At 43.3% G+C, this 26,114-nt stretch overlaps 1 protein-coding gene across 15 annotated transcripts in view; it reads right to left on the bottom strand.

Moving 5' to 3' along the window:
* NAV1 (neuron navigator 1) overlaps positions 1-26,114 on the bottom strand; it is a 281,587-nt gene that overhangs the window by 85,932 nt on the left and 169,541 nt on the right. For all 15 annotated transcript variants that reach the window (XM_083746420.1, XM_083746435.1, XM_083746423.1 and 12 more), the window contains one exon: positions 21,132-21,497. In XM_083746420.1, coding sequence (XP_083602546.1) covers positions 21,132-21,497 — 366 coding nt within the window. The remainder of the gene's footprint in view (positions 1-21,131; positions 21,498-26,114) is intronic.

Here is a 26,114-nt window from a genome sequence, read left to right as displayed (position 1 = left end):
AGGATTCTCTCATCAACACTGGAGGGAAACTTCTATTTCATTCTGTCAGGCCTGTATGGTAAGAATGCTCAATCATTTTCCTAGGTGGGCAAGGGCATGCATGTAAGGATGGTTCTATAGACTGGCTGTTTCATGTATAGATGAGCCCTGGAAAAGCTTTCTCCTTCCAACTAAGAATACTGGAACAGAAAGCAAAGCAACAGGGATCAAACAAAAGCAGAAATTTCTCTGCGTGTTTACAAAAGAAAAAAGAAAAAAAGAAGTAGGTTAGACAAAGTCTCCGAAACTTAAACTGAAATCCTACAGTCCTGCCCCTTCGGCTTAGAAGGCAGAGAACTCCTAGAAATGGGAGAGAACTACTCTCTGACAGTATCATTGAAGTTGGCTGGCCCTGCCTTCTGAGTAAGAAAAGAAACTCCTGCTGCCTCTTGTACTACTTTATGTGAAAGCTGAGTGTGGCATTGCCACTCATGGAGATCTAGGAGAAAGGCTGTGTTAAAAATGTGGCATGCCCTAGCTAAATTTTATAAGTCCCAAGGTAACTCTAATAAAATATACGTCAATAAAAACTGGAACTGTTTATTGCTGCAGCAGTGTGTACTACTGCCTGCCACTGAGCACACTATCTCCTGTCCCCATGCTTCCATCAGGAAGGAGATTCACAGCCTTCATGGATCAGTGGTGCCCTGTCTTTGCAGGGGCAGCCTTCTCATATGGAATCACTTCATCTGTAGCAGCAAGTCCACCCCCTCCATTGATACCTTCAAAGCTGCTGGTAGTAATGATAGCAGCCCACACAGGTCTGCCCTCTTGCACTCCCCTTCTTGCAAGCTGCAGCTCTGCTGGAGACTGAACTACAGGTAGCTGATACATAGCTGTATCCATCATTGAAGAAGAAAGCAAAGGAGAAAAAGATAAAAAAGAAGAACACAACTAAAGAGATGCTTGATGGGGAGTAAGAACACCTGGATAATAAATCATTTGCCCTCTCCCTCCAGCAGCACCCTAAGTAAATAAAGAATTGGCTGGCCCTGTCCTGTTCATCTCAGTATCAAAAGGACAAAACAAGCACATAACAGCTCTTACAAATGCAAGAGAGGAGAGAAAGGGGAGGGTGCACTACATTTCCTTTCGATAAAAACAGATCCTTATGTGCAGTCAAAACTCAGCTGCACCAGCATTAGCGCCAAGCTCTCATGGCCTTTCCAGGCACTGAAACAATGATAATATTTTGCATTCATCAGACACACACCTCAAAGCATCATGCAGGAGGCAGAGCAGCCACACAGCTCCTTTCATCACAGGCTGAATGATTATTTGACCTAGTAATTAGATTTTTTAAATTTGTCCATCACTTCCCACATAGAGATTTACAGCAAGTAAATATACAATAATAAAATTACAAAAAAAGTTAAATGCATATTTAACAATAAAACATGTTATCACTGGTGCTATCCAAATGTCTGGGAAAGCACAAAAAAAAAAGCAATTTCCTGGTGCCAAAATGATAACAAGATTGGATCCAGGAAGGCCTCCCTTGGGAGAGCATTCCAGATTTGTTACCATCTTCCCAAAATTTAGGTTTTACACAGATACAACCTCCAGGTTACACATGGCGGGGGGACGGGGACCCATCCTCCAATAAATCTGCTCTGCAGGCTTTGATCAGCAAGATATTTTTGAGAATTGCCCTTTGGTAAGAAGCCCCTATCTTGATGTGAGTTTTGGTTTTGCTTGTCTTTCTGTGGAAAGCCCAGAAGCAACAAATCGGCACTCTTGTGAGCCAATGACACAAGCAAAGAAAACATAGTGCCTCTTTCTTTTTGCAGATATTCACTGGTGGTGCATTTGAGCTGTAAGCTTCAGGTGATCAATTTTCAGACATATCCAGCTAAGTCAGTGTGGTACTTCAGTTACAGCATAAACCTGAAGGAAACAGAATGTGCTTCCAGACAATATTGTGGGATGGGTGCTCTTTATGCAAGAAAATATTGTTTGCTGCAGTTACATAATATAGTTGGGCATCAAAATGCCAGCCCATATCCTGCCCCATTTAATCCAGATTTACCTTTCCAAAGATCATCCAGTAAATTTAAACAAGAAACCTGTTGCCAGCAACTCATTTGAGGTATCTGAACAACCCATTTATACTATTAAGCCTCCATCTAAAAACACCCAGAGGGTAAGATAAACCAACTGTGAGGGGGTAACCAAAAAACCAGAATGACTAGCTGCATGTCTCAAAGCTCTATACTTTCCTAACACTTGGAAATATGCCTTTCTTTTTCAGAGTTCAAATTCATTCCTAATCTTGTGCTACCCCAAGATTTTCCAAGAGAACTTTCAGCTCCCAGAGCTTTGCATCCTAACTAAAGCAGGAAATGAGGTTGTTTTTCAAACTTGCATATCAAATCAATGATTTGTTTTCATGATGACATTTACATTTGCATTCTGTGTGAATCTGCCAAACTCTATTTGCAGCAGATATTAATTCTGGCTCTGTTTCAGAACATGGTATCATACCAGACCATACATATTTATGTTCAGCTTGAAGGGAACTGCCCCACCCTGGCCTCTTCTTTTCACTGTGTATGGCTAGACCAGGATCTGGCTTACGGACATGAACCATAATCCAACCAGTGTCCTCTCTCAGTTTGCATAACTGTTTATCTGCTCACCAGACGATACAAAGGCAAGGGGGCAAACCACTTGGAGGGACAAGGCTGCAGAGTGTTGGAAAAGTCCTGACTTCTTGGCTTGACATTGCCAAAGACAAACCCAAGATGGGGAAGTCAGAGGAGTCTGTGTAAACACTGCACAGTGCAGAGACAGGGTCAAGGCATGCTGGAATGACTCACTGTTTAAGCAAACATGACCCAGGCACTGCAAGGGAGAGATCAGCGTGGGGGTGGGAGAAGCTGCTTTTCATCCAGGAGAGAAAGAGAATTCCAAATTTGGAGCAGTTCAATGAGATATTTTGGGAAGACAAACCCATCACCATAATTCACAGGACTGCTTGCACTGCATGCATTAACAGCTAGTTAATATGGATTTAATACACAACTGAGCTGTACAAAGCACTTCGGGAATGGGTGTGGTTACTCAGTTTCTGTTCAAAAAGCAGTCCAAGTCTGAGAGAAGACTGAACAGCTTCAGTTTACATTGTATAATAAATTGCATGGACAAAAATATTATATCAGTGCTGGGACTTGGGTATCACTTATAAGCAGAGCTGGTTTTGCCCTTCTACCTCTGCCTGGCCATCTCTTTACTCCTTTGTACTCTGCCTGCAACACACGGTGATGTCTTAGATGTGAGAAATTTTAATTAACTCAAAAGTGGTGCTTTTTTTAATGTGGGAGGAGTCCCACACTTCTCAAAGGAACAGATTTGGGATCGTTTTGGGGGGATGCTTGGCACAATAGAAAGCGGGGGGGGGGGGATTAATAGCTTTTGCAATCTTTCCCTGGACAAGCTTCGTTTGCTGGTTTGCTTTTCTTAAAGATATCTGAGAATCTCCCCAGCAGAATAATCATAATGTCAAAAATGCATTTAATTAAAAGATCTGGTGCATGAAATTGTAAGGAACATTTAGTATGTGGAAATACAACAAGATCTGTGTTATCTACAAAGAAATTCACACAACCAAGGGGCAAACCTTAACAGTAACACTTTGCAAGCAAAAACAAACTTAAGGGAGAATGTGTAAATAAAAATAACAATTCTTTATTACAACAAATTATCCTATATGCAAACATGCCAATAATAATTCTGTATTAGGCCAAATGCCATACAGTATATTTTAACATGAGCTAAATGCAATTTGATATGAAGGTTTTCACCATTTTTTATTAAAAACCCTAACTATAAACAGCTCTGTGTTGCTTTTTAAAAAAAACAAACAAAAACATTTAAAGCTAAGAATGCCTAGAATAAATAAATGAATAAATAACCCAGCCACGCTTTACACAACTGACTTAGATATTTGTCTCAAAAGACATTTGGTTTACATACATATATGCTATATATAATTGTAATAATGAATTTTATTTTTCTTTATGCATTCCTCACCCATACCCACTTAACTCTGCTTTAAGTTGCATATCTAGGAAGGAACCCAGGAACAATTAAACCCTATTAGCAAACTCTCTCAACTTATCCAACCCTTTGTTACCAGGAAATGTCAGAGACTTGTGTAGTCATAAATAGCACACCTAATCATTTTACGCACGTAGAGACATGTAAGACAAGAACCTGTTAGAATTCTCATTGATGACTCTTTCAGGAGGAGAGGGCAACTCAAAAGAATAATTTAATCGTAGTAGTAGTAGTAGTAGTAGTAGTAGTAGTAGTATTTTAACACATCCTTCACCATGAGGTCTTCAAATGCAGCTCAATGAAAGCATGTTGCAACAATCCAGTCTGAAAGTTAACCAGAGCGGAGTACGATAGCCAAATCATATCTGTCCAAAAAGACCCACAGGTGGATAAGAGGTAGAAACAGACACTCATAGCAGCCAAGGCCACCTGAGCCCTTCCTCCAATCACAATGTTGGATCCAGGCGTATCCTAAGTTGTGGCTCTGCTCTTTCCAGAGGGTGGATCCCACCCAGATCAGACCATCTCCCCAACTTCTGCACACAAGAAGTTGGAGACATATAACACCTCTGTCTTTTCAGAATTCAGCTCCAATGAATTGTCCCACATCCAGCCCATCACAACCTCCAAGCACCTGTCTCCCGATGTATTGCAGTCAAGATACTCACCACACCCCCTTCCATCTGCTTTTTTTTTTTTTTTAGTAATAGGAAGTCCTAACCACTGACTTCCCAAAGTCAAGGATCTCTCTGCCAGTTGAGTTATTTATTTAATAAATGTATATCCCACGCTTCCTCCCGAAGGAGCCCAGGGCAGCAAACACATCAAGAATGGAACACAATTAAAACTTTCTTTTTAGAAGAACAGTTAAAAAGCTTCTACTTCTTACTTGAGGCAAGGGCTCTGTGGCAATCTCTACATTTAAGGCACTCTAGAATTTTTATGAGACGAAAAATGCACCGGGGGCATTTTTATAGGGGTGAGGAGGATTTCATACAGGAATGCAGAAGTTTATTTCTGCGTGCATATGCCGAACCTTTTATGAGTTGGAGAGAAAGGCTGGATGCCGTGACAGTTCTTTGCCATTGCCTTCCTATAGTTCTCCTGATAAGAGTGCATTACACTCTAGCTTCACGCTGCAAATTTTACTAAGATCTTGCCATGACTGGGTAATTCCGGGTCTCTGGCTCCCTTTGAAGTGCAGATTACCCTAGGCTTTGCTGAGAGAAGCCAGACTATTGATTCTTATGCTGTGTGTGTGTGTGTGTGTGTGTGTTTCCTGGTTATAAAAAGACTACAGACTTAATTGGCCCTGCATTTAATCCATCTCCTTAGGCTGCCCAGAAGATCTTGTAAATTCATCACCACGATCCCTTCGGGATTCATCTTAGAGGAAGGGATGTTCTTGAAATCCTATGACAGTGAACTTGAGAAGCCAGGGAATGGAATTCAGATGATTGATCTCCTTGGTTAAGTCCCTCAGAGCATAAAACAACAACAAATACAAGTGCAATCTCATTTTGTCTCTCAAAACAATTCACAGTGCAAGCCATTACATGGACACAGTCAAAAGTAAGTCCCATTGTTGTTAATAAGGCTTACTCCCAGGTCAGTGTGTATAGGCTCACAGCCTTAATCACCCAGTATTTTAAGAGCAATAACTTCACTCCCCACCCCTTTTCCAGAAAGGACTACAGAAAAGAAAACTTAGAGCACCGGTCACACAAGATGCTGCTTACAATAATTTATGTAGAATTGGCACAATCTCCAAAATAGTACACACACCAATAACCCTGTCATCATAGTGTCAGTGCTGAAGCATCAGAAAAAAGTGTTTTTAAATGTGTTTTTAAAGTATTCCTTCCCTCAGCCAGCGCTGCTGCTGCTGCTGCTATTACGACTGCTTTTCCCACAGCCCTTTCAGAAATTTCACTCACAACATCCACAGAGGGAGGCAGCTTGAGTAGCTGTTCATATGATCTGGAGAATGTTAATGAATAAAATGACACGGGCAGAACTGATGCTGAGTTGCCTGGAAATTGCTGCTGAATTGGAGCAAGCCTATCAAAGACCACACAAATGGTTTGTTTCTTAGTTTATTCAGAAAAGAATTAAGCCCCCCCCCCCAAATATCTGGGTACGAGTTGGCAAACCTCAAACTTCTAACCGCAAGAGGAGCTATGCATCTAATGTGATTATTCTGAGTTTAAGCAGAGAAAACACACACACACACACACAAAATGTAGTGAGGGAAATCTGCAAGCAGAAAGAAAGAGTTTTCTGTTAATAGGATATCTCCCACATGGATGCAAAAGGAGTGCTCTGAAGGAGGCAAAAGAAACCAATACCTGCATTCGGCACCAGGATTGCTCATGTACCAGCTAATAATGTTGAACCACATGGATGTGATGGACAAATACAGGCATTTTACAAACAGAGCAGGCCTTTGGGCTTTTGCTGCACTCATGGGTCCCTGAGGCAGTTGTCTTCAGATTGCAGACTGAAGCACAAGCTGGTGGCCATTCCTTGCTCTGATTTTCACATCTATAAACCACAAGGTGCATCTCAAGGAAAAATGACTTCTCCCTTCTCTCTGTTCCTCCCCGTGCCTTTTAATGTTAAAACAGGACTCTGGACTTCACATGCACAACAAGATGCCACCAGAGATAAGATAAATAGCACTGGAGGCATTTTTTAAAAAGTTGGCTTTATATAAAACTGGAAATTACTTTGAGGCCTGCCACTCCCCTGCACAAACACTATGCCCCCTGCTGCAGATCTGGTTTTCCTGCCTCAAAGACTTGCAGAACATTTGCAGAAATGTGTGCATAGCCCCAGGTTGTCTTTACAGGCTTTGTACTTGTCATGGAACAGTGATGAAGAGCAGCACATGGTTACAATAGTAGCAAAGAGGACCTAGGCCTGCTGAGGGATTGGAGCCCACAGAGAAAAAGAGAGGTGAAAGCCCACTGAGAGTGTCTTGGCCAAGGCCCCACCCAAATTGGAGCCAGCACTGACCTGCCACAGTGGTCAGTCTGTCCTCTACAACCTTGCCCTACATCTCCTATGCACAGCCTCTCTACTCTCAAGCATTACCCTCACTGGCACCATATATCCCATGAAGTTCCTCTCTTCCCTTCTGCAAATGGAAGCATTGAGCTGAACCCAGTGATATGATAGCAGTGAACCAAAGAGAGACCAACTACAGTAGTACCTCGGGTTACAGACGCTTCAAGTTACATACGCTTCAGGTTACAGACTCCGCTAACTCAGAAATAGTACCTTGAGTTAAGAACTTTGCTTCAGGATGAGAACAGAAATAGCGCAGCAGCGGCGCGGCGGCAGCAGGAGGCCCCATTAGCTAAAGTGGTGCTTCAGGTTAAGAACAGTTTCAGGTTAAGAACGGACCTCCAGAACAAATTAAGTTCTTAACCTGATGTACCACTGTATCATGCTACATCATCTGTATCTGAAAGCAGGAATTTTAGAATTTGCCCAGGGCTACTTTGCCAACCAGCAAGTTGCCAACCAGGTTGTACGGAGTAACTGCGTGGACACAACATCTGCAGCATTGTTCTGATAATGCAAGGCATTTGGCGCAGATGCCCATGGCAATTTGGGCTCAGGGAGAGATGATGGCTGAAAAAGTCTGGCAGCTTGGGCGATGGGGTTTATTCGCTCCTCCCTTATTATGATTCTGCTTGGCAATCAATGTTGCTGGAGTTCCTTTTCAATTTGTTTTTCATTTTTTGAGAAGAAGAAACCCACTGTGTTCAACAGGAACTCCAGCAACAACAGCTGCAGAGCAGAGCTGGATCTGTTCCCCCTAGATTCAGGGAAGAGCATTCAGCATCATGAGTCACTGAAACTGAAGCAGTACGTTCCCTCTCCCCTTGAAACACATTATTAGCATTTCACATCTTAAATCTAAAGACATAATCCACCGCTGTACATCATCACCCCCCTGGATTAACATCCCCACAACCAGCAGAACAATAAAAACCAGAAGGTCTTTAGTTTGTTGCTGGGTCAGCAGCTTAAAAACAGCAACATGAAAACCACCAGGAAGAACTAATGAAAAGGCAGCAGCCTGTTGAAGTCATGGGTCTGCTTAGGAAGTCAATTTTTATTGTTTTCTTCTAGCAGGGGAGACACTTTAGGAGGATCTCACCAACATGCAATCAACAGCCATAAACTGCAGATGCGGACCCCAAAGGAAGAGACCAAGGCAGCCCCAAGATTTTCCCTAGTGAGAACAAACTGAGGACATGGTGCCTGCCCCCCCACATAAGGCATACATGTTAGGAGTAGATCTACGATCCTGCATTTTTGTTGTGTAACAGGCATAACAAAAATGCAATGTCATAAATCCACTCTAACATCAGTAGTGCAGCTCTACTGCCACAGTTTCTGCTTGCATATATGAGGCTGAAGAGATTTCTTTTTTGTTATTTAGCACGGCTTCATACAAAGCCATAACTTTTTGGAGATGCTTTCTCTCTGTACAGTATTTATTTCCTGCATTTTTTTTCCTGACAGGACTCAAGGCGGCTTACAGATAAAACAGGAACTGCTAAAAACACAAAAAAACTAATCATTAAGATACAATCAAACACTGATTAGAATTAAAGCTATATACATACTGTCAGCGTATCTTGGGCTGAACTATCATTGGGCTCTTACACTAGTGTAGTCCAGCTGAGCCAGAGATCCGCAACATCCCAACTCACTCATCCCGGAAGATCTTGGGTTAGGATTGTGCCCTCAAATAGCTTAATGATTACCTGGCACAAGTGGGATGCAAATGCCATGCAATCGAGAAATATGGGACAAAGTCTTTTGTGTTCTGATACAAAAACACTTGCCCTCATGTGGGTGCAGCTATTCCATCAGACTGTCTCAGTGGGAGAGATAGAAAACAGGGCTCCTTTAATCAGCTTTGCTGCAGGCCCAGCTCCATTAAGCACCCTCTTGCCCCTGAACTGTGCCAGCTGGTCAATATAGGAACAGCTGTTTAGAAATTTGCCTGGATTTTGGTTTTTATTTTCCTCTTCCCTCCTTGTCCCTTTTCCCTTGTGTGTTGTGGTTTGTTTTGTTTTTTTAGATTGTAAACCTGCAGAAAGAGACTGCCACTCTTGACTGTATATAAGACACTCTGGGACTCCTCTTTGGCTGTTTCGTGCTTAAATAAAGGCTTCTTTCACAAAGATAGAATACACTGGAGCACTTGACAACTGGTTACCAGAAATAACAAACAGATAGAGAGAAGCAAGCTACTAATACAGTGGTGCCCCGCAAGACGAACGCCTCGCAAGATGGAAAACCCGCTAGACGAAAGGGTTTTCCGTTTTGGAGGCGCTTCGCAAAACGAATTTCCCTATGGGCTTGCTTCGCAAGACGAAAATGTCTTGCGAGTTCCTGCGGGTTTTTTCCCCTTCCCCCCCCCCTTTTCCTAAGCCCTAAGCCGCTTATCAGCTGATCCGCTAAAAGCCGCTAAACCGCTAATAGTGCTAATCCACTAAACTGTCAATGGGCTTGCTTCGCAAGACGAAAAAACCGCTATACGAAGAGCCTCACGGAACGGATTAATTCGTCTTGCGAGGCACCACTGTATACTAATGTATCAAATCTGATGAGTTCTAGAGAACCCAAAAGCTTGTTCAGTATTTTGTGCCAGGTTGCGAATGTCTGCATACTCCCACCCCGGTCCAAGACATATTTGCAATCATAACTGTGCTTTCCTAGAAGTACATCCTATTAAGTTAAATGACACTGTTTACAAGTAAGTTCATTTTAACTGGCTTAAATCAAAGTCAGGTATGGTTGTAGCTCAGTGGTACAGCACATGATTTGCATGCAGAGAGTCGCAGGTTCAATATCTCACATCTCCAGGCAGGGTGGGTATGTGCCCAGTCTGAAACCTTGGAGAGCTGCAGCCAATCAGCATCAACAATGCTGAGCTAGATGGACCAATGGTCTGACTTGGTATAAGGCAGCTTCCTATGTACCCCATGCTATATTTTCATACTGTATTTTAAATTGTTGTGAATTGTCCTTATGGTGAAGGGTTGATAATAGATTGAATAAACAATAATATTATTAATAATAAGAATTCTGTGATTTTTTCCCCTTCTGGACCAACATGACTTCCTTTGCTTTTTAATAATAAAACATCAACCTGCATGAACTAAGAGAGATAAAGGCTTGTGTTTTATATTATACACAATGTTCTCAGTGCATATAAATATAGACTGCATTTAAAGCATGTGTACAGTATGTTCTGCTACTGTGCAGAATCCTAGAATTAAACCTTAAGCACAGTGTGACTCAGCAAGCCCACATTACTGTAGCTTTTCACAAAATAGCAGGGCAGCTGGACTCTTTTCAAGAGGGAGGGCCTTTTCCCCTGGGAAAATTCTTTGAAATCACCCTGATGCTTGACACATTTTCGGCACTCCCAGAGTAACATGTTGCAAACATGCCAGAAGAACCCGTGCAGCCACCAAAGAGGAAAAGGAATCTCTTTAGCATAAAGTCTCTGACTCCTGGATTACACAAAGGTTGCACTTTATGCACACTGCCCTTACTCATTTATGTTCAAACCCTTATTATTCCCTGAAGCCATACTAATGCCATTTTAGAGCAGAGAGGGCGAAAGGAAGAAAAGCAATGGAAAGGGAAGACTTGGAACAAATCTGAACGCATGCAAGCTGGATGTGAAATCTGACTGCATTCTCCAAAGCTCATTTCCTCTGGCAAGGCAAACTGATCACAATGAAACCAAGAGTTCTAAAAACAGAGCAAGCGCAGAGCACATGATAAACCACTCGCCACATAATGCCAACTGCAGATTCCTGGAGCATCCTTAGCATATCTGCTGAGAAACAACTATGCTTTGCTACCATGGAAACGTGCCTTTGCTCATCCCTCCTTCTCTGAGCATCTGCAAAGCAATCACAGCTTCTTCTTCTTTTGCAACTCATGCAAATAGAGCAATCAGGCTGGGCAATTCGCCAGTCAGCTTTCCCCAGAATAGCTGACATGATCCTGCACAAGGCTGGCACAATCTCATCCTACACTTTTAGTATCAAAAACACAAATCTAAGAGGGATGGTGTTGAAAGTATTTGTCAAGTCTCAACTGGACAAAAGACTGCCCTCCTCCAAAGATACAGTGGTAAGAATCTTTGAGATATGGTCCCAGTTTCTAAGCTATGGGGAAGAGTGTACAGATCAAAATATATTTCAAGGGGCTTATCCCTGTGAAAAGAAACAATGGAATTTCTGCTTCTGTGGCAAGTGCCCCAAATGTCAGGACAGTACTGTGTCAGGTAACCCATGCCTGCCAGGAGCTTTTTCTACTTCAAGATCTGCAACAAGAAAAAGGTTGCAGTTAGCAAATAACTCACCTGCTCGCTCTACAGCAAGTGCAAATGTCTTTTAAAGTCCCCAATGGCCCTTCTGCCTTGCAGCTCATTCAATTATGAACTCACAGGAAATTGCTGCCTGTAAATTGTCCTGGAAAAAAAAGTGTCAGGCTCAGCTATTAACTGTAGGGCAGGCCCATTAAATCTGCCACTCACGGAATTGCCTCCTGTAGCTACCCTCTCATTCTGGCACCTGCCAAGGAATTGCAGTCTGTCCAAGCAGCTCAGTGCCTATCTCATATGAGGTTGTTCAATTAATGCTATCGGAATGAGTGTGTGTGTGTGTGTGTGTACGCACACTGGGACCCCTGGTCCATATGGCACAGAAAGTCATACAAATTAAACCAAAACCTTTCTATCAGTTCTAAAGTCTTTACTGGATTCTTCTGGACCAGCATCTACAACCACTGCAGCAATTAGGCAATGTCCACTGGTTCTCAAAATATGGTGTTGGAAATATGGAGTTGAGGCTACAGTCTCAAAGTTAGATCATACCCTCCAGAATCAGGGAACAGGAGACGACAAAAACTATCATTCCCCCAAAATGAGTACAACAGTATAAGTATGAAGTGTACAGTCAATATTCAACTTGGGGCATCAAAAGGACCAGGGAGAGCAAGGTTGAAATCTTGGCTCAGACCTTTGGTCAGTCACCAACCCTCAGATAGGGTTGGGGTCAGGACCATGTACATACCCTCCTTGAATTCCATGGAGAAAAGATGGGACCAAAATGGGAAACTTAAGAAACAACAGTTTGCAACTGTTGTCAGCCATCTGAATTATTTGGGGAGAAATATTAGAACTCATATTGAGCAAAATAAATAAGCCTTATTAAACAACTGTACGCTGCCAATATGCTGCCCTAAAGCATTGGTTCTAACTAGGGATGCAGGAAGAATTTGGGGGGGGGGTGTTTTGAGACAAACTCACCTGTGGTGGGTCATGGAAACATAGGAGGCTACCTTGTGCCAAGTCAGACCATGGGTCCATCAAGTACTGACTACCAGTGGCTCCTCAGGGCTTCAATCACGGGTGTCCCCCAGTCATACCTAGAGGGGCTGAGGATTGAACCTGGGACCTTCTCCATGCATGGCAAAGGCTATGCCCCCTTCATTATGGATCAGATAAGCACTTTCTTGGAATTCACTTTCCCCCATCCCAACTAAGATCTGCACGTTGGTCTAGATGTAGGCTGCCTTTTACATTTTTCTTTTTAAAAACTGTCATTAGCTGCTTAGTACAGATTGAAAACAGAGCATGAAAACAGCATGTCATCACTATCAGGGGCACGGTTATGGAAGGGCAGCAATTTCCTGGCGAGGCATGGAGCAGGAATTATGGTTTAATGGGTTGTTGTTGTTTTTTTTAAAAAAATGCACATTTATGTGAAAATGGGACAGAATGGGGACCGATGCAAGAAGGAAACATTATAGAGCTAGTCTGGCCTATCCATTCCTTTAATTCAACCAGTGGGTTGTAACCCTTTGCAGGGGAGCGGGGTCAGAACAAAAGCCATTTGCACGCCAGGCCAAAGTTTATATTTACACGGAAACACATTTTAATAGCTAAGCAAAGTTCATTTTTACAGGTTCGTTAATGAGACACTTGTGCTTGCTTGGCATCAGATCATTTCTTTATGTTGGTTTGAATTAAAGGAACACTCAGCAGCTTGTAGTTCCCTGCATTCTTTCTCCTTTCATTCTGTTTGCAATATCTGGTTTGGATCGTTCTTTCCTTTTAATCCATTACAGTTGCACAATAAATAAAAGCACCAAAAAGAGGGATGGGGTGGAGGTGAGGAGCAATTGCCACACATAAGAAATAAGGAGGAAAAGCTTTACACAGCCCCTTCCTTTGTTTAACCACCTCCTTCCTACTATCCACAAGAGTTCTATCCAGGAAGTGGCCAAAAGCATCTTTATCTTCTTACTCAGCAGACCTTACTGGCTTCCCAGGAAAACAGTGCAACCAGCACATGGAACAGTAGTTCACTAGTATTCCCAACAGCTCCCTTTTCTGGCTTCAGTTCCAGTAGTATTGTGTTTTTTTCTGCCATTAGTTGCTAAGGGCAGATAGTGAACACTGCTTAGTAAAGATTGCAGTTTCTTAACAGAAAGGGATGTATTCTGCTTGGCTCAACTGGAGGAGGGGGGGATGACAGGGGAGCAAGTTTGAATATTTGCGTCTTTATGAGCATCTGCAGCAGAGGCTCTGCTAAGGATTTATTTATTTATTTATTTCATTAAATTTCTGTACTGCTTGATTGTTTTAAAAAACAAAACAATACACACACCCTGAAAGCGGCTGGGAGAGGTTGGGGACTTTCCCTCTGAGTGGATTATTGTCCCGGATTTGCCTGCTGCTACAGGAGTGATTGCAGTGATTAATGATGAAAACGTGGGAATATGAAATCATTCTGTCAGCCTAAAAAATTTATGAGAATTGTCCAATATACCTGCACAGCTTTGAAATGTTAAGCTATTAAGGTAAAGGTAAAGGGACCCCTAACCGTTAGGTCCAGTTGCGGACAACTCTGGGGTTGTGGCGCTCATCTCGCTTTACTGCCCGAGGGAGCTGGCGTTTGTCCGCAGACAGTTTCCGGGTCATGTGGCCAGCATGACTAAGTCGCTTCTGGCGAACCAGAGCAGCGCACGGAAACAGCGTTTACCTTCCTGCCGGAGCGGTACCTATTTATCTTCTTGCACTTTGACATGCTTTCGAACTGCTAGGTGGGCAGAAGCTGGGACCAAGCAACAGGAGCTCACCCCATCGTGGGGATTCGAACTGCCGACCTTCTGATCGGCAAGCCCTAGGCTCTGTGGTTTAGACAACAGCACCACCCTTGGCTATTAAGGTAGATAGGTATTATTCTTAAATTGCTTATTTATATTTTATGGTATAAAAACACTATGTTTCCATAATCTTTTTTCCTTTCTTAAAAAAAAAAAAAATCTGAGAAATACGTCACTTCAGAAAGGAAACATTGCTTTAAAGCAATACATTTCAGTGTTGAGATCCAGGATGGGATATTCGTATTTCCTAAAGGTTTACCAAAAACAGTATGGACTCCCACACACTTTTTCCAACATAGTTTCATATGCAAAGTCATGATGTTCAAAATTATGTAAAAAGTTGTCTATTATTATTATTAATAATAATAATATACCACCCTATACCCGGAGGTCTCAGGGCGGTTCGCAGAAAAGAAAAAAACACTTGTCCATGCAAGAAACTTGCCCAGAAAAAACTGCTCTTTGCCCCATATATGGACATACAAATACCCTCCTGGTTAAGAAGGTGTTAATTAGAGAGATATCACACAGCTATGTGGGGATGTCATCAGACTAATTCAAAGCCAGATCAGCTGCTAAAGAGAGTTATCAGCTAAATAATGCTAACTTTATATCCTACAATGAGATCCCTGTGAGAAGCCATCCAACATTCACACTGTATACTTGATGGTAAACTATTCATGGGAAGAAATGGGTAAAATATTCCCAAAAGCAGTACCTGTCATGTTACACATACACAGAATCCAAAGAAGTAGCCTGTGTGTTTAAGGGAAGGATTATACATGCAGGAAGGCTTGGATTCAAATCTCTGCTCAGACATGAATGAAGTTCACTTGGCAATTTGGGGCCAGTTACAATCAACCAACTCTACAGACAAGGGGTGGAATTCAACATCATGCTGTTTCAATTATTTGTCTGCACAAGACTTACAGCTCGTCAGATGGAACTGTTCTCCATGCACTATTCTGAGGGGTTCTCTATCTCTCTCTCTCACACACACTCTCTCTCTTACACACACACACACACACACACACACACACACAAATTTCTGGGGTAAAGGGTGCAGTGGGAGAAGAAAGACTTGTTGCAGGGCTTCTGCAGGGCTCCCTCTGACATGGCTAGTTAGGTGAATCCCACCCAAGATTGTTGGGAAATTAAAATGGGATACAAAACACTCTTCAGTTTTAAAGTGAGTTGTTTTTATAGCAGTATGTATAGCCAGGGTAAAAAGAACAAGCAATATTCTGACTGTGCATCCAGTTTTGTGTGTGTACATTTGTGGATTCTAGCCAGTCTGCACAGCTAGCTCCTTGGTGCTGATGAAACTTGGGTGTTTAGAGGTGGAGGGGAGGAACAAGCCAGCTTTTTCAAGGATACTTCCCCACTCCACTAGTAAACCGGGAACATAAAGCCAAGAGTAGAGGAAACCACCATTTGGATATGGTCATCAGCACTAATGTTTTAAAAAGCAACAACAAACAATGATTTTATAGGCTTGTCCGATGCTTATGGCTGCTGAGGACCAAGAGTAAGACTCCCAAGTACAGGAACCTTTGGGTGATCAGGACCTGGAAACCTTAGAATTCATAGTCTCATAGAATTGTAGAATTGAAAGGGACCCCCAGGGTCATCTAGTCCAACCCCCTGAAATACAGGAATCTAGGTCATACATGACAAATGACTATCCAATCTCTGCTTTAAAACATCCGAGGAAGGAGAGTCCACCACCTCTCATGGGAGTCTGTTCCACTGCCGAACAGCTCCTTCTGGGCTCTCCTGTGACTTGGAAACGGGCCTGTAGGACTGCTTCCCACCCCACAATCACAGCTCATGTTCATTATCAGAAAATGAGCAGGTGAGGGAGGGGGGGTGACAGTGGAGAGCTTTCTCGCCTGCACTTTCCCACAGGGCAATGAGACAGCTCCCTTGCAAGCGATTAAGCAATCAGGCTGTGACAGACCCACAGGCAAGACAGAAGCAGAGCCATTATGCCAGTGCTATTCCCCAGAATCTCTCTGAGAAGGAAAGGCCCACAATTGGGGTTACCAATGTCCTTTATTTGAAGGGAGTGCCCCTTAATTCAGAACACAGCAAAGCCACAAACCATACCAGCAGTGCCCTTGGTTTGTAAGATCACACCCCCATAGAAGTATTATACATATTGATAAAGAAATACAATGAATTTATTTTTTTAAAAAAAGGTAGGCCTTATAGTTTTGAAGTGTTGATTTGGCAGGCTGTGTCATATAAAACTCCCAGTGGATGCCTCCCTGCGGCACTCCCACCCACACGGAGCATGGGCTGTGCATTATAATAGCAGGGCTTCTTTATCCCGCCACTTGGGAGAGGGGGAAGAGAAAAGGAGAGAGACGCCCACACACAGCAAAGACTGACACTGCCCGCTAGGCCAGCTCCCACGTCACCTGCTAAGATTTGCGGTTTTGTCACCAGAGCCTCAAACAGCTGGGGTTTCGCTTGCTTCAAGCTGTCGTGCAACAAGCCAAACACCCTCCTTTATATTAGGACAAAATCAAACACCAGGAGTTATTTATTTTCTCTTGCACTGAAACAGGAAACCTCCAATATGCTAGGATTCTGGCACTTGGCCAAGCTTGGGAGGTGAAAGACAAGGAGGAGAAAGGAAAGAGAGAGGGGGATAGATTGTTACGGGACAGAATATAGGGAGAAGCAGAGGGAAAACATGCCAGAACAGTTTGTGTAAGGTTGATTTCGGGGTGGGGGGACGACACACATTCACAGAAGCCTAAAATCCAAATGCCTCCACCTGCGCATAACGTAGCCTGGCAGTGGCACCAGTTCTAACAATTGCACAGCTCTAACACTGGCCCACCCATCTATGTTTATCACTGGATCATTTCAGTGTCAAGCAGTGACTTGCATGTATCACCACAAATCTATCACACAGTATTTCCCTTGGACACAATGCTTTTTCAACACAGCCTGTTCACATATTCATCCACCTGTCATCAAGTGCTGAGAAGTCAAATAGTATACCTGTGTGAGCAAACCACCAAGCCTAATGTAAGCTCAAATTCTTATATTATAGGGCCTGATTAATCAGGGTTACTAGTGCCCTCATTTTCTATCAGGAATCCTTTGGAAAAGAAATGGGTCCAGCATTTTAACCAGCCCTGCCAACAGTACTTCACTTGAAGTCAAAATTAAATGAAACTAAGGTTTAAATCTGAGTGCAAAGAGTTCTGGTGCAGGTTGCTGAAATCTCAGATGCCTTCCTGGAAGCTAAGCCATGGTCTGGACTCTAGAGCTCAGTATTACATGAAACTCAGGCTCATGGTCCCCGTCCCCCCCCCCCCAACAAACCACAAGCAAAAAGCCTTGGTTACTTATTGTTCATGGTTTGTTTGAAGGAAAACAAATCATGAGCCCCAGTCGAGATGCACGCTATACCAGACCATGGCTTATTTCCCACCATGCAATAGGCAACAACAGGAGCAGAGAAGGAACTAAGTGCTCACATGCATGTGCTGCATTTAAACCAAAGTTTAATTGAACTAAGGGTTAAAGTGATGTGAGAATCAGGCCAAGGTGTAAAGGATATGTCTTCAACACCTAACACGCATGGATGGCGGAAACTTCACTTGCTTAAACTTGCGTATATCTGGTTGTTGTTGGGGGACCAAAATTAGGACACAAAAAAAAAAGTTGGCAATCCTAAACTGAGGTTACTTTTTACCTGATAAGAAACAGTCTTTTTATTTACTCATGTGGATTATGCTACCCCAGCCCCACAGTATCTTGCACCGCTCAGATCCATCCTGTTAGCAGTAAGCTCCATTATTTTAATACTCCAGTAATAGCAATGTTAAGAGGCCTCACAGATGGACTTGGGGCTTGTCACGATTACACATCTGCAGACCAGAGCTGTGGAATTAACAAGGACTCTGTAGCGTAGCTTTCCATGACAAGCGAGTATTTTTAGGCCCAGGTCTACACCCCTTCCCCTCAATGGAGCTCTGGGACTTTTAAAACCCTTCCAATGATAAATGGAAAACGCATGACATAATATCTCACTCTGTGAATTTCCATCTCTCTCAAGCAGCAGGGGGTGAAAAGCCAAAAGAAAACAAGGCAAAACGCCCTTCAGTTCCAAACAACCTAACAATTCAGGGTATACTATTCAAACTAACAAGAATACAACAATGGGGCAACCAATGTCACATTTACAAATTCACAGAAAACAAGGGATGCAATGACCCCTTTGTGGTACTGTACACATCCAGACTTAGCATAACTTCACTTATCAGTGCTCCTAAGCTGCAATCAACATCTCAAATACCCAGGAGGTCTCTGGTGACCTAGGGCATGTTTTAGAAATAACCACTTAAGCATGTAACTATAGCCTTTCTAAAAGAAGTTAATTTTCCAGATCCATTCTGGATTGGTCAGGTAGCCATGGTATTATTGTTTCTGAGCTATCCAACAAGCCACTCCAGCCTGGAACCTCACTCAGTTTCTGTCATTATACTGGGTGAAAATGCACACATCCCCCTTTTGTGTTTGCTTATCTCAGACCCTAGTGTGGGCCAGTTTTACCCAGGTTAAAAAGGTAAAGGGACACCGACACCTGAGCAGCAAATGGAAACAGCATTTACCTTCCCACTGGAGCGGTACCTATTAATCTACTTGCACTTTGGGGGGGCGTGCTTTCTTAAAAAGATATGTAAATTAAAGTGTCCTTGGTGGGATGCCAGGCCCAACTCACCAAGAAATACGAGAGATAGATAAATGACAGGCTCAGATCTTTGAGGTCCTCTATATAAAAAAAATAATGAGAACAGCATACTGATAAGCCATGGTGTAGAAAAACATTATTAAAGAGCTTAGCTTTGCATTGTTGGCAAAGGATTTCTATAAGGTTCTGGGTTGTTGTTGTTGTTGCTGCTGCTGCTGCTTTTCAGATGTAGCTTGTGTCCTATTAACATGTGGCAAGTTGCATGCAAAAGTTACAATCGGCGTGTGCGTATACAGTACTTCCTTACAGCAAGCTCCATGTGGATGCAGCTGCCAGATCACAACCTGGAGATCCTACCTTCAAAAGTTATGAGACAGCATGAGAGGATGCAACCGCATCACCTCCCTTCTCATTCTTTCACCCTGCTCCATTATACATTCTCCTCCATAATACTCTAAGGAAGGAGGAATAGGTAGGTCAGCGGTGCAAGGGGAGAGAACTGATAAAACAGTGGACTCGAGTTGCAGCGTTTGCTCTTCTTCCGTCCCAGAATTTGGAAGGTAAAGGCAAGACTACCAACTTATGATTTAGCAACCCTACATGTTCATGCTGCACTAGCCGGTTTCACGTCAGTAGAAAATACATGACTTTCAGTTAAAAAGAAGAAGTTGCTGCTGCTTGATCAGTTCTACACTTTGAAACAATGTGAAGAAATATTCCCAAGAAAGCCGAGCAATCCATTCTGCTCTGCTTATCAAGGGCAGCTCTGTGTACAGCAACAGAGCTAGCTAGTGGGAAATCAAGTCTTAAAACACTGTACAGAAGTCAATCTCATTTCAAATAAAGTGTTTAGGGTCGGAATAGGGTGGTGGTGACTGGATACATTCTATCAGTTCAATGGACTCCGCGCAGCTGGATGAATTGGCACAAACACAACAAGCAAGATCATCATATTGAGCAAGACCTTTCCCATCAAGAGGTAGTTATTAGTCAAATTCTATGTTCTTTCCTTATCTGATTCCCTGTCTGGAAAATATGTTTTAAAGAGGTATATCCAGAGCTATTGTGTATACCAGACATCTGTTACTGACTTGCATGTGAAACAGCTGCGTTGAAACGAGAGGTAACAAATCCAGGACAGAAGAGATCATTTCTGTAATCTACCTTGGATGCCACTACAAACAGAACTTCCAGCTATTCATTCCTCCCCATTAACCAGCTATCTATTCATCCTTGAGCACATCCTCTGCCATTAGCCCTACCAGCCAACCAACCTGCTCTCTGTCTCTCTCTTCCCCCCACTACAGAATCCCTTCACAGCAAGCAAAGATTGAAAATTCTGGCCAGAGCCTGCTTATATTAAATGTAAGTATCTAGTTTAAGCCAAAACAAAAAAAATTCCTTCCAGTAGCACCTTAAAGACCAACTAAGTCAGTTCTTGGTATGAGCTTTCATGTGCATGCACACTTCTTCAGATCTGAAGAAGTGTGCATGCACATGAAAGCTCATACCAAGAACTGACTTAGTTGGTCTTTAAGGTGCTACTGGAAGGAATTTTTTTTGTTTTGACTATGGCAGACCAACACGGCTACCTATCTGTAACTAGTTTAAGCCAGATACCCATCCCATTTCATCCCTCTGTAAAACAGAATTAGCTCGCCTCAAGGCAGCAACAAATATTTGTTTTGTAGAAGCAGGTTTTGTCACAAGCAAGGAGTGGGTATTTGCTTTGCAGAAGCGCTGTATGTCATGCCTCCAGCCAACAAATAATACGTTGTTCTCTCCAGCGACTTAGTTGGATACGCTGTCTTGTCAGTTTTTAAACTTGCTATCTGCCACAAGTGGTTTGTGAAGTTATGACTATTTATCATAATGGCAACCCTTATGAATATTCAGGAAGCTAGGGGAGGGGGGAATCACAGAAGCGGTTTTGCTAAGGCAGAGGAATACTTAAGGTAAGATCAGCTGGGCAAACAAGCAAATTCTTAGCTTGATACAGATGCTTCAGTTGAGGCTGGTCGTGGAACCTCCTACAGTCTACGTCTGATGTTAAGCAATCAACTCTTGAATTGAATGTTTGATGCACCCCAGCGGTACTCACCCTGTGGTGATATCATCATCCTCAGTCATGGTCTTGCCCATTAAGTCACTGTCACTCATGTACCCAGATTTGAGATCGACGTCATCAGCATCAAGCGACTCCACAAGCTCCAGGCGGGAAATGTGGCTGAGCTTGCTGGGGCTGCGCATGGGCATGGTGTGGGAATAATGAGCTCTCTCCCCGTGCATGTACCAGCTGGGAGTGCCTTCCGAGCGGCATCCCCCACCCACTGAAGGGGCATCTCCAGCCTGCAGGCGGGGGCTGGACTGACCATAGCGCCAGGAGAGGGGAGAGGAGCGATTGGACAGGCTGGAGACGCTGCGGGGGTTGGCTTCGTCGCTGTCATAACACGTCATCTCCAGCGAGCTGCAGGAATAGAGCAGAGAGAAATGTCTGAGGGCGAGAAGTGGAAGAAGGTGGGCAGATTCTGTCAGAGCACTCCTGAAAATCAGAACACCTGTAACAAAGATGCACTCAAAATTTTAAGTCTTGGTTAAGACTGTATAGTCAGGCAGGAGCACAGACTGAGCACTGCACTAGGCTGAATGTGGGTGCTGAGAAAGTACAGTGGTACTTCAGGTTACATACGCTTCAGGTAACATATGCTTCAGGTTACAGACTACGCTAACCCAGAAATAGTAGTGTGCATGCACACGAAAGCTCATACCAAGAACTGACTTAGTTGGTCTTTAAGGTGCTACTGGAAGGAATTTTTTTGTCCAGAAATAGTACTTCGGGTTAAGAACTTTGCTTCAAGATGAGAACAGAAATTGTGCTCCGGCGGCGTGGCAGCAGCAAGAGGCCCCATTAGCTAAAGTGGTGCTTCAGGTTAAGAACAGTTTCAGGTTAAGAACGGACCTCCGGAATGAATTACCGTATTTTTCGCTCTATAACACGCACCCGACCATAACACACACGTAGTTTTTAGAGGAGGAAAATCCGTAGGCATGCCACCCGTAGGCATTCCCTCCAAAACACGCACAGACATTTCCCCTTACTTTCTAGGAGGGAAAAAGTGAGTGTTATGGTGCAAAAAATACGGTAAGTACTTAACCTGAGGTACCACTGTACAGGCAACCATCATCATCATCATCATCATCATTTTATTTGTATGCCACCTTTCTATAGTTAAAACAGTGCTCAAGGCGGCTTACAACATAACAAGATTTACATAATTACCAATGTAACAAAAGTCATAAGCAATAAATAAAACACATCAAAAAGTACACAACCAAATGGAAAACAATTTCCACATAAATCATAAAATCTAAAACTAAGAATACAGCATTAATATCAATTGCAATTTAAAATGACAAAGATAAAAAATAAAAGCAATTTAAAAAACAAAAACGGAGCCCCCTCTGCCCAGATGGAAGGAGGCAGGCAAGGCCCTTCAGGCCCTCAGCAGCAGGTGAGTCCCTCGCTCCGCATTATTGGTCTTAGGTAAAGGTAAAGGTACCCCTGCCCGTACGGGCCAGTCTTGACAGACTCTGGGGTTGTGCGCCCATCTCACTCAAGAGGCCAGGGGCCAGCGCTGTCCGGAGACACTTCCGGGTCACGTGGCCAGCGTGACATCGCTGCTCTGGCGAGCCAGAGCCGCACACGGAAACGCCGTTTACCTTCCCGCTGGTAAGCGGTCCCTATTTATCTACTTGCACCCGGAGGTGCTTTCGAACTGCTAGGTTGGCAGGCGCTGGGACCGAGCAACGGGAGCGCACCCCGCCGCAGGGATTCGAACCGCCGACCTTTCGATCGGCAAGTCCTAGGCGCTGAGGCTTTAACCCACAGCGCCACCTGCGTCCCAGTATTATTGGTCTTACTTGCCCTCTTTCTCTAACAGGTTGCCAGCTACAGCCCAGGACTGCGCTCAAGTACTTTTAGTTAGCTGCATAGGAAGGAAGAATTCCAGATAAGCAAAGCTTCTCTCACCACTGTAGGATTGCAATGGAAGTGCGGTGTGAAATTTGGCCGTGTGAGCTCCTGGATAGTATCACCTGAATGGTGCCAGTTCTCCACTCAAGTTTCCCTACTAAGCCAATAACTTTTTGATTCAAATCCATTGTGTGTGAACTGAGTGTCACACTATTGTCTTTCAATGCGCACTTGTGTGTGACTATCAAGCAAAGGTTAAAATACAGTTGGGAGGGCACATGTTCACCTGATCCAGCTGGATAACAGCACTTCTACGCTTTGCATTACAGAACTTGGAAACACAGGTAGGTGATTTATATCAGACCATTGGTCCATCCACCTTGGTATTATTCTGTACTACACTAACTGGCAGCTGCTCTCCAGGTTTTTACACAGGCGGTATCCCCATCTGGAGATGCCAGGGAATGAACTTAGTTCCTTCTGCATGCAAAGCAGATAGTCTGCCACTGAGTTAAGGTCCTTCCCCGAAAGAAGTACCCAGGCAAGTTCAGAATTCAAGTTTCCCTCCCTCCCTCACCCCACCCTACCCACTGTGATCTGAAAGGCAGACCTGGAAACCAGTGTGTAAGGAACGTGAAGGGTTTTTTTCAACACAGCAGTGAAGGGTGTTGTGTTTCCATTACAAATAAAGGCAAGCATGAGAGTTAATGGCCCTTGCTGATGCCCCAGCTCCAGGCATGCCTTTCATTTAGATTCAATAAAAGCAGTTACTGGACATCAAATACAAAGCGATGATTAAAACCATCTCTGGAATGGATTCACAGCTCCGGGAGAGATGGAGCTCAGCCTACAAAGCCCTGCAGACATGGTTTCAATAATTACACTGATGCACAAACGTTGTATTAAACTGAAATTAAATGTGGGGTGTGGGTGTTTTAAAGAAAAAAAAATTATTGCCTTCTTAATTTGGTGGGGAAACCTGCCAATATTATGCTCAGAACACCTTCCAGGCCATCCCAAGAGGGAAATGCCCCTACACTTTGATGTGGAACATGGGGAAATGGTAGAGTGTTTTGCAGAATACCAAGCGTAGGTGCCCAGGAAAGAGATTCTAAAACTGGATGAAGCTGACTTCCTACCACGCAAAGGTGGGCTCCACTTTTGGAGCACACACCCCCTCTAGCCACCAGGCAATCCAATCCAATTTGACCTCTACTGCCTTTTTATCTAGTGAATCGCCTAAAATTAATCTCCAGCTTTGTTAAAATAAAATGTGATACATTTCTTCAGACTTGTATTCTCTGCCTCCAAAGGGACACTTGTGATTTGCTTAGTCCCAGAAGCCGATCTGAGTAGCTGCTACCTTAAAGGGGGGGGGGGGCAGCCAGCCATTACAGTTTCTTAACCCAAATAGTCCTTGGTGCAGCCAAAAACGTGTTTTGTACCTATGATAATTTATTAAATAATATTGCACACTCCAATCTAATTAAGCCTGCAAAATGCTTTCTGCACTCATCTTGAGACTGTTGCAAACTGCAAGCCTTTTGGCTTCCTCTCGCCTCGATTCCTTTGCTTCTCTTTTGCTTAACATTCAGTCCGTAGAAGGGTTCCAGAGAATTCAAAAGCTTGCTAGCTACTTTGCCACATTTTATTTGGTCTGAATAAAAGTAATACATTACTGTGTCTGGTAGATCTGAAGAACTTCCCTCATCACCGAGTGCCCCCTGCTGGCAGAGGTGCACACAGCACACAGTATGCAACACTCCTCCCAGCCTGAAGATTTACATTAACATGAAACGTTGCTTTTCAAGAACTCCAAACCTGATGATCAGGCAGCAAGCTCCAACTCTCAGTAACAGAATCCCACCACTGCAACCTGGAGTGGCTAATTTTAGCAGTGCGGCATAAAGAGGAGTGTATGGGACCCACAGCATTAATAAGAAGTGGGTTAAATTTGGCTCCTGTTGCACTAGTGCTGATTGCAGATCCTCAAATAGCAGCTGCTTTGAAGAACAAGGCTCTGAAAGAGGAAGTTAATTCTACTAACAGAGATTTGATCCGCAACAAGGTGCCATTGTTTAAGAAGCCTAATCAAGGAAGCTACCAGATCCACCATCATTTGCTACTTGCAAAATAAAATTGTGTTCACCAAATGGCTGGCAGTTCTTACTATGACTTAAAATGATAATAACAAAAAAAAGCTATTAATACACTAAGAAAACAAAATATCAACCTATTTACAAAACAAAAAAAAATTCCTTCCAGTAGCACCTTAAAGACCAACTAAGTCAGTTCTTGGTAGGAGCTTTCGTGTGCATGCACACTTCTTCAGATACCTTCTGCATGCACACGAAAGCTCATACCAAGAACTGACTTAGTTGGTCTTTAAGGTGCTACTGGAAGGAATTTTTTTTTTGTTTTGACTATGGCAGACCAACATGGCTACCTATCTGTAACTGAACCTATTTACACTATGAGTCAAATTAGGAACAAAGAAAGTTTCCTTATACTACTAGTCCATCCCAGAATTGTCTGTTTCAGGGTTAGCCAACAAGGTGCCCGCCAGATGTTGTTAGACTCCAACTCCCAACAGAACCGGTCAGCAATGTCTGGAGGGTATGCAACTGGCAGAGGCTCTCTGGGTTCTCAGATAGAAATGTTGGCAGGAAATGCTAGTTTTCAACATGTAGCAAGTTATTTACAAAAGGAAATATCTAAAACATGACCCCTGCCGCAATCTGCAGTATGAACTGGTACAATCCAGGAAGAACTCTACCATCTAGTTTTGCTGAATGCGTTGCTCTAACCCAGTCTTTCAGTGGACGGGATCTAGCCCTGCAAGCATGTCAATACTAGAGAGGTGGAGGACAGGTCAAGATTGAATCATCTGTGTGTTATCTTGCCAAATATAATCCTTGCTCTATAAGTCTCTTTTGGCACCCTATGATTTAGTTCTGATCGCAGGCTATATTCTTCTATTTTATGGTTTAATCTTTTGATGAAAGCAGGGTGTGGCAGATCATGGCTCAGTGCAATATGCTATTTTATGCACTACACACACACACACACACACACACACACACACACAGTTTGTCTTGTTATGCTTTGTTT

Source organism: Podarcis gaigeae, assembly GCF_964106915.1.
Source record: "Podarcis gaigeae genome assembly, chromosome: 6".
NCBI lineage: Eukaryota > Metazoa > Chordata > Lepidosauria > Squamata > Lacertidae > Podarcis > Podarcis gaigeae.
This window is presented reverse-complemented; position numbering and strand designations above follow the sequence as displayed.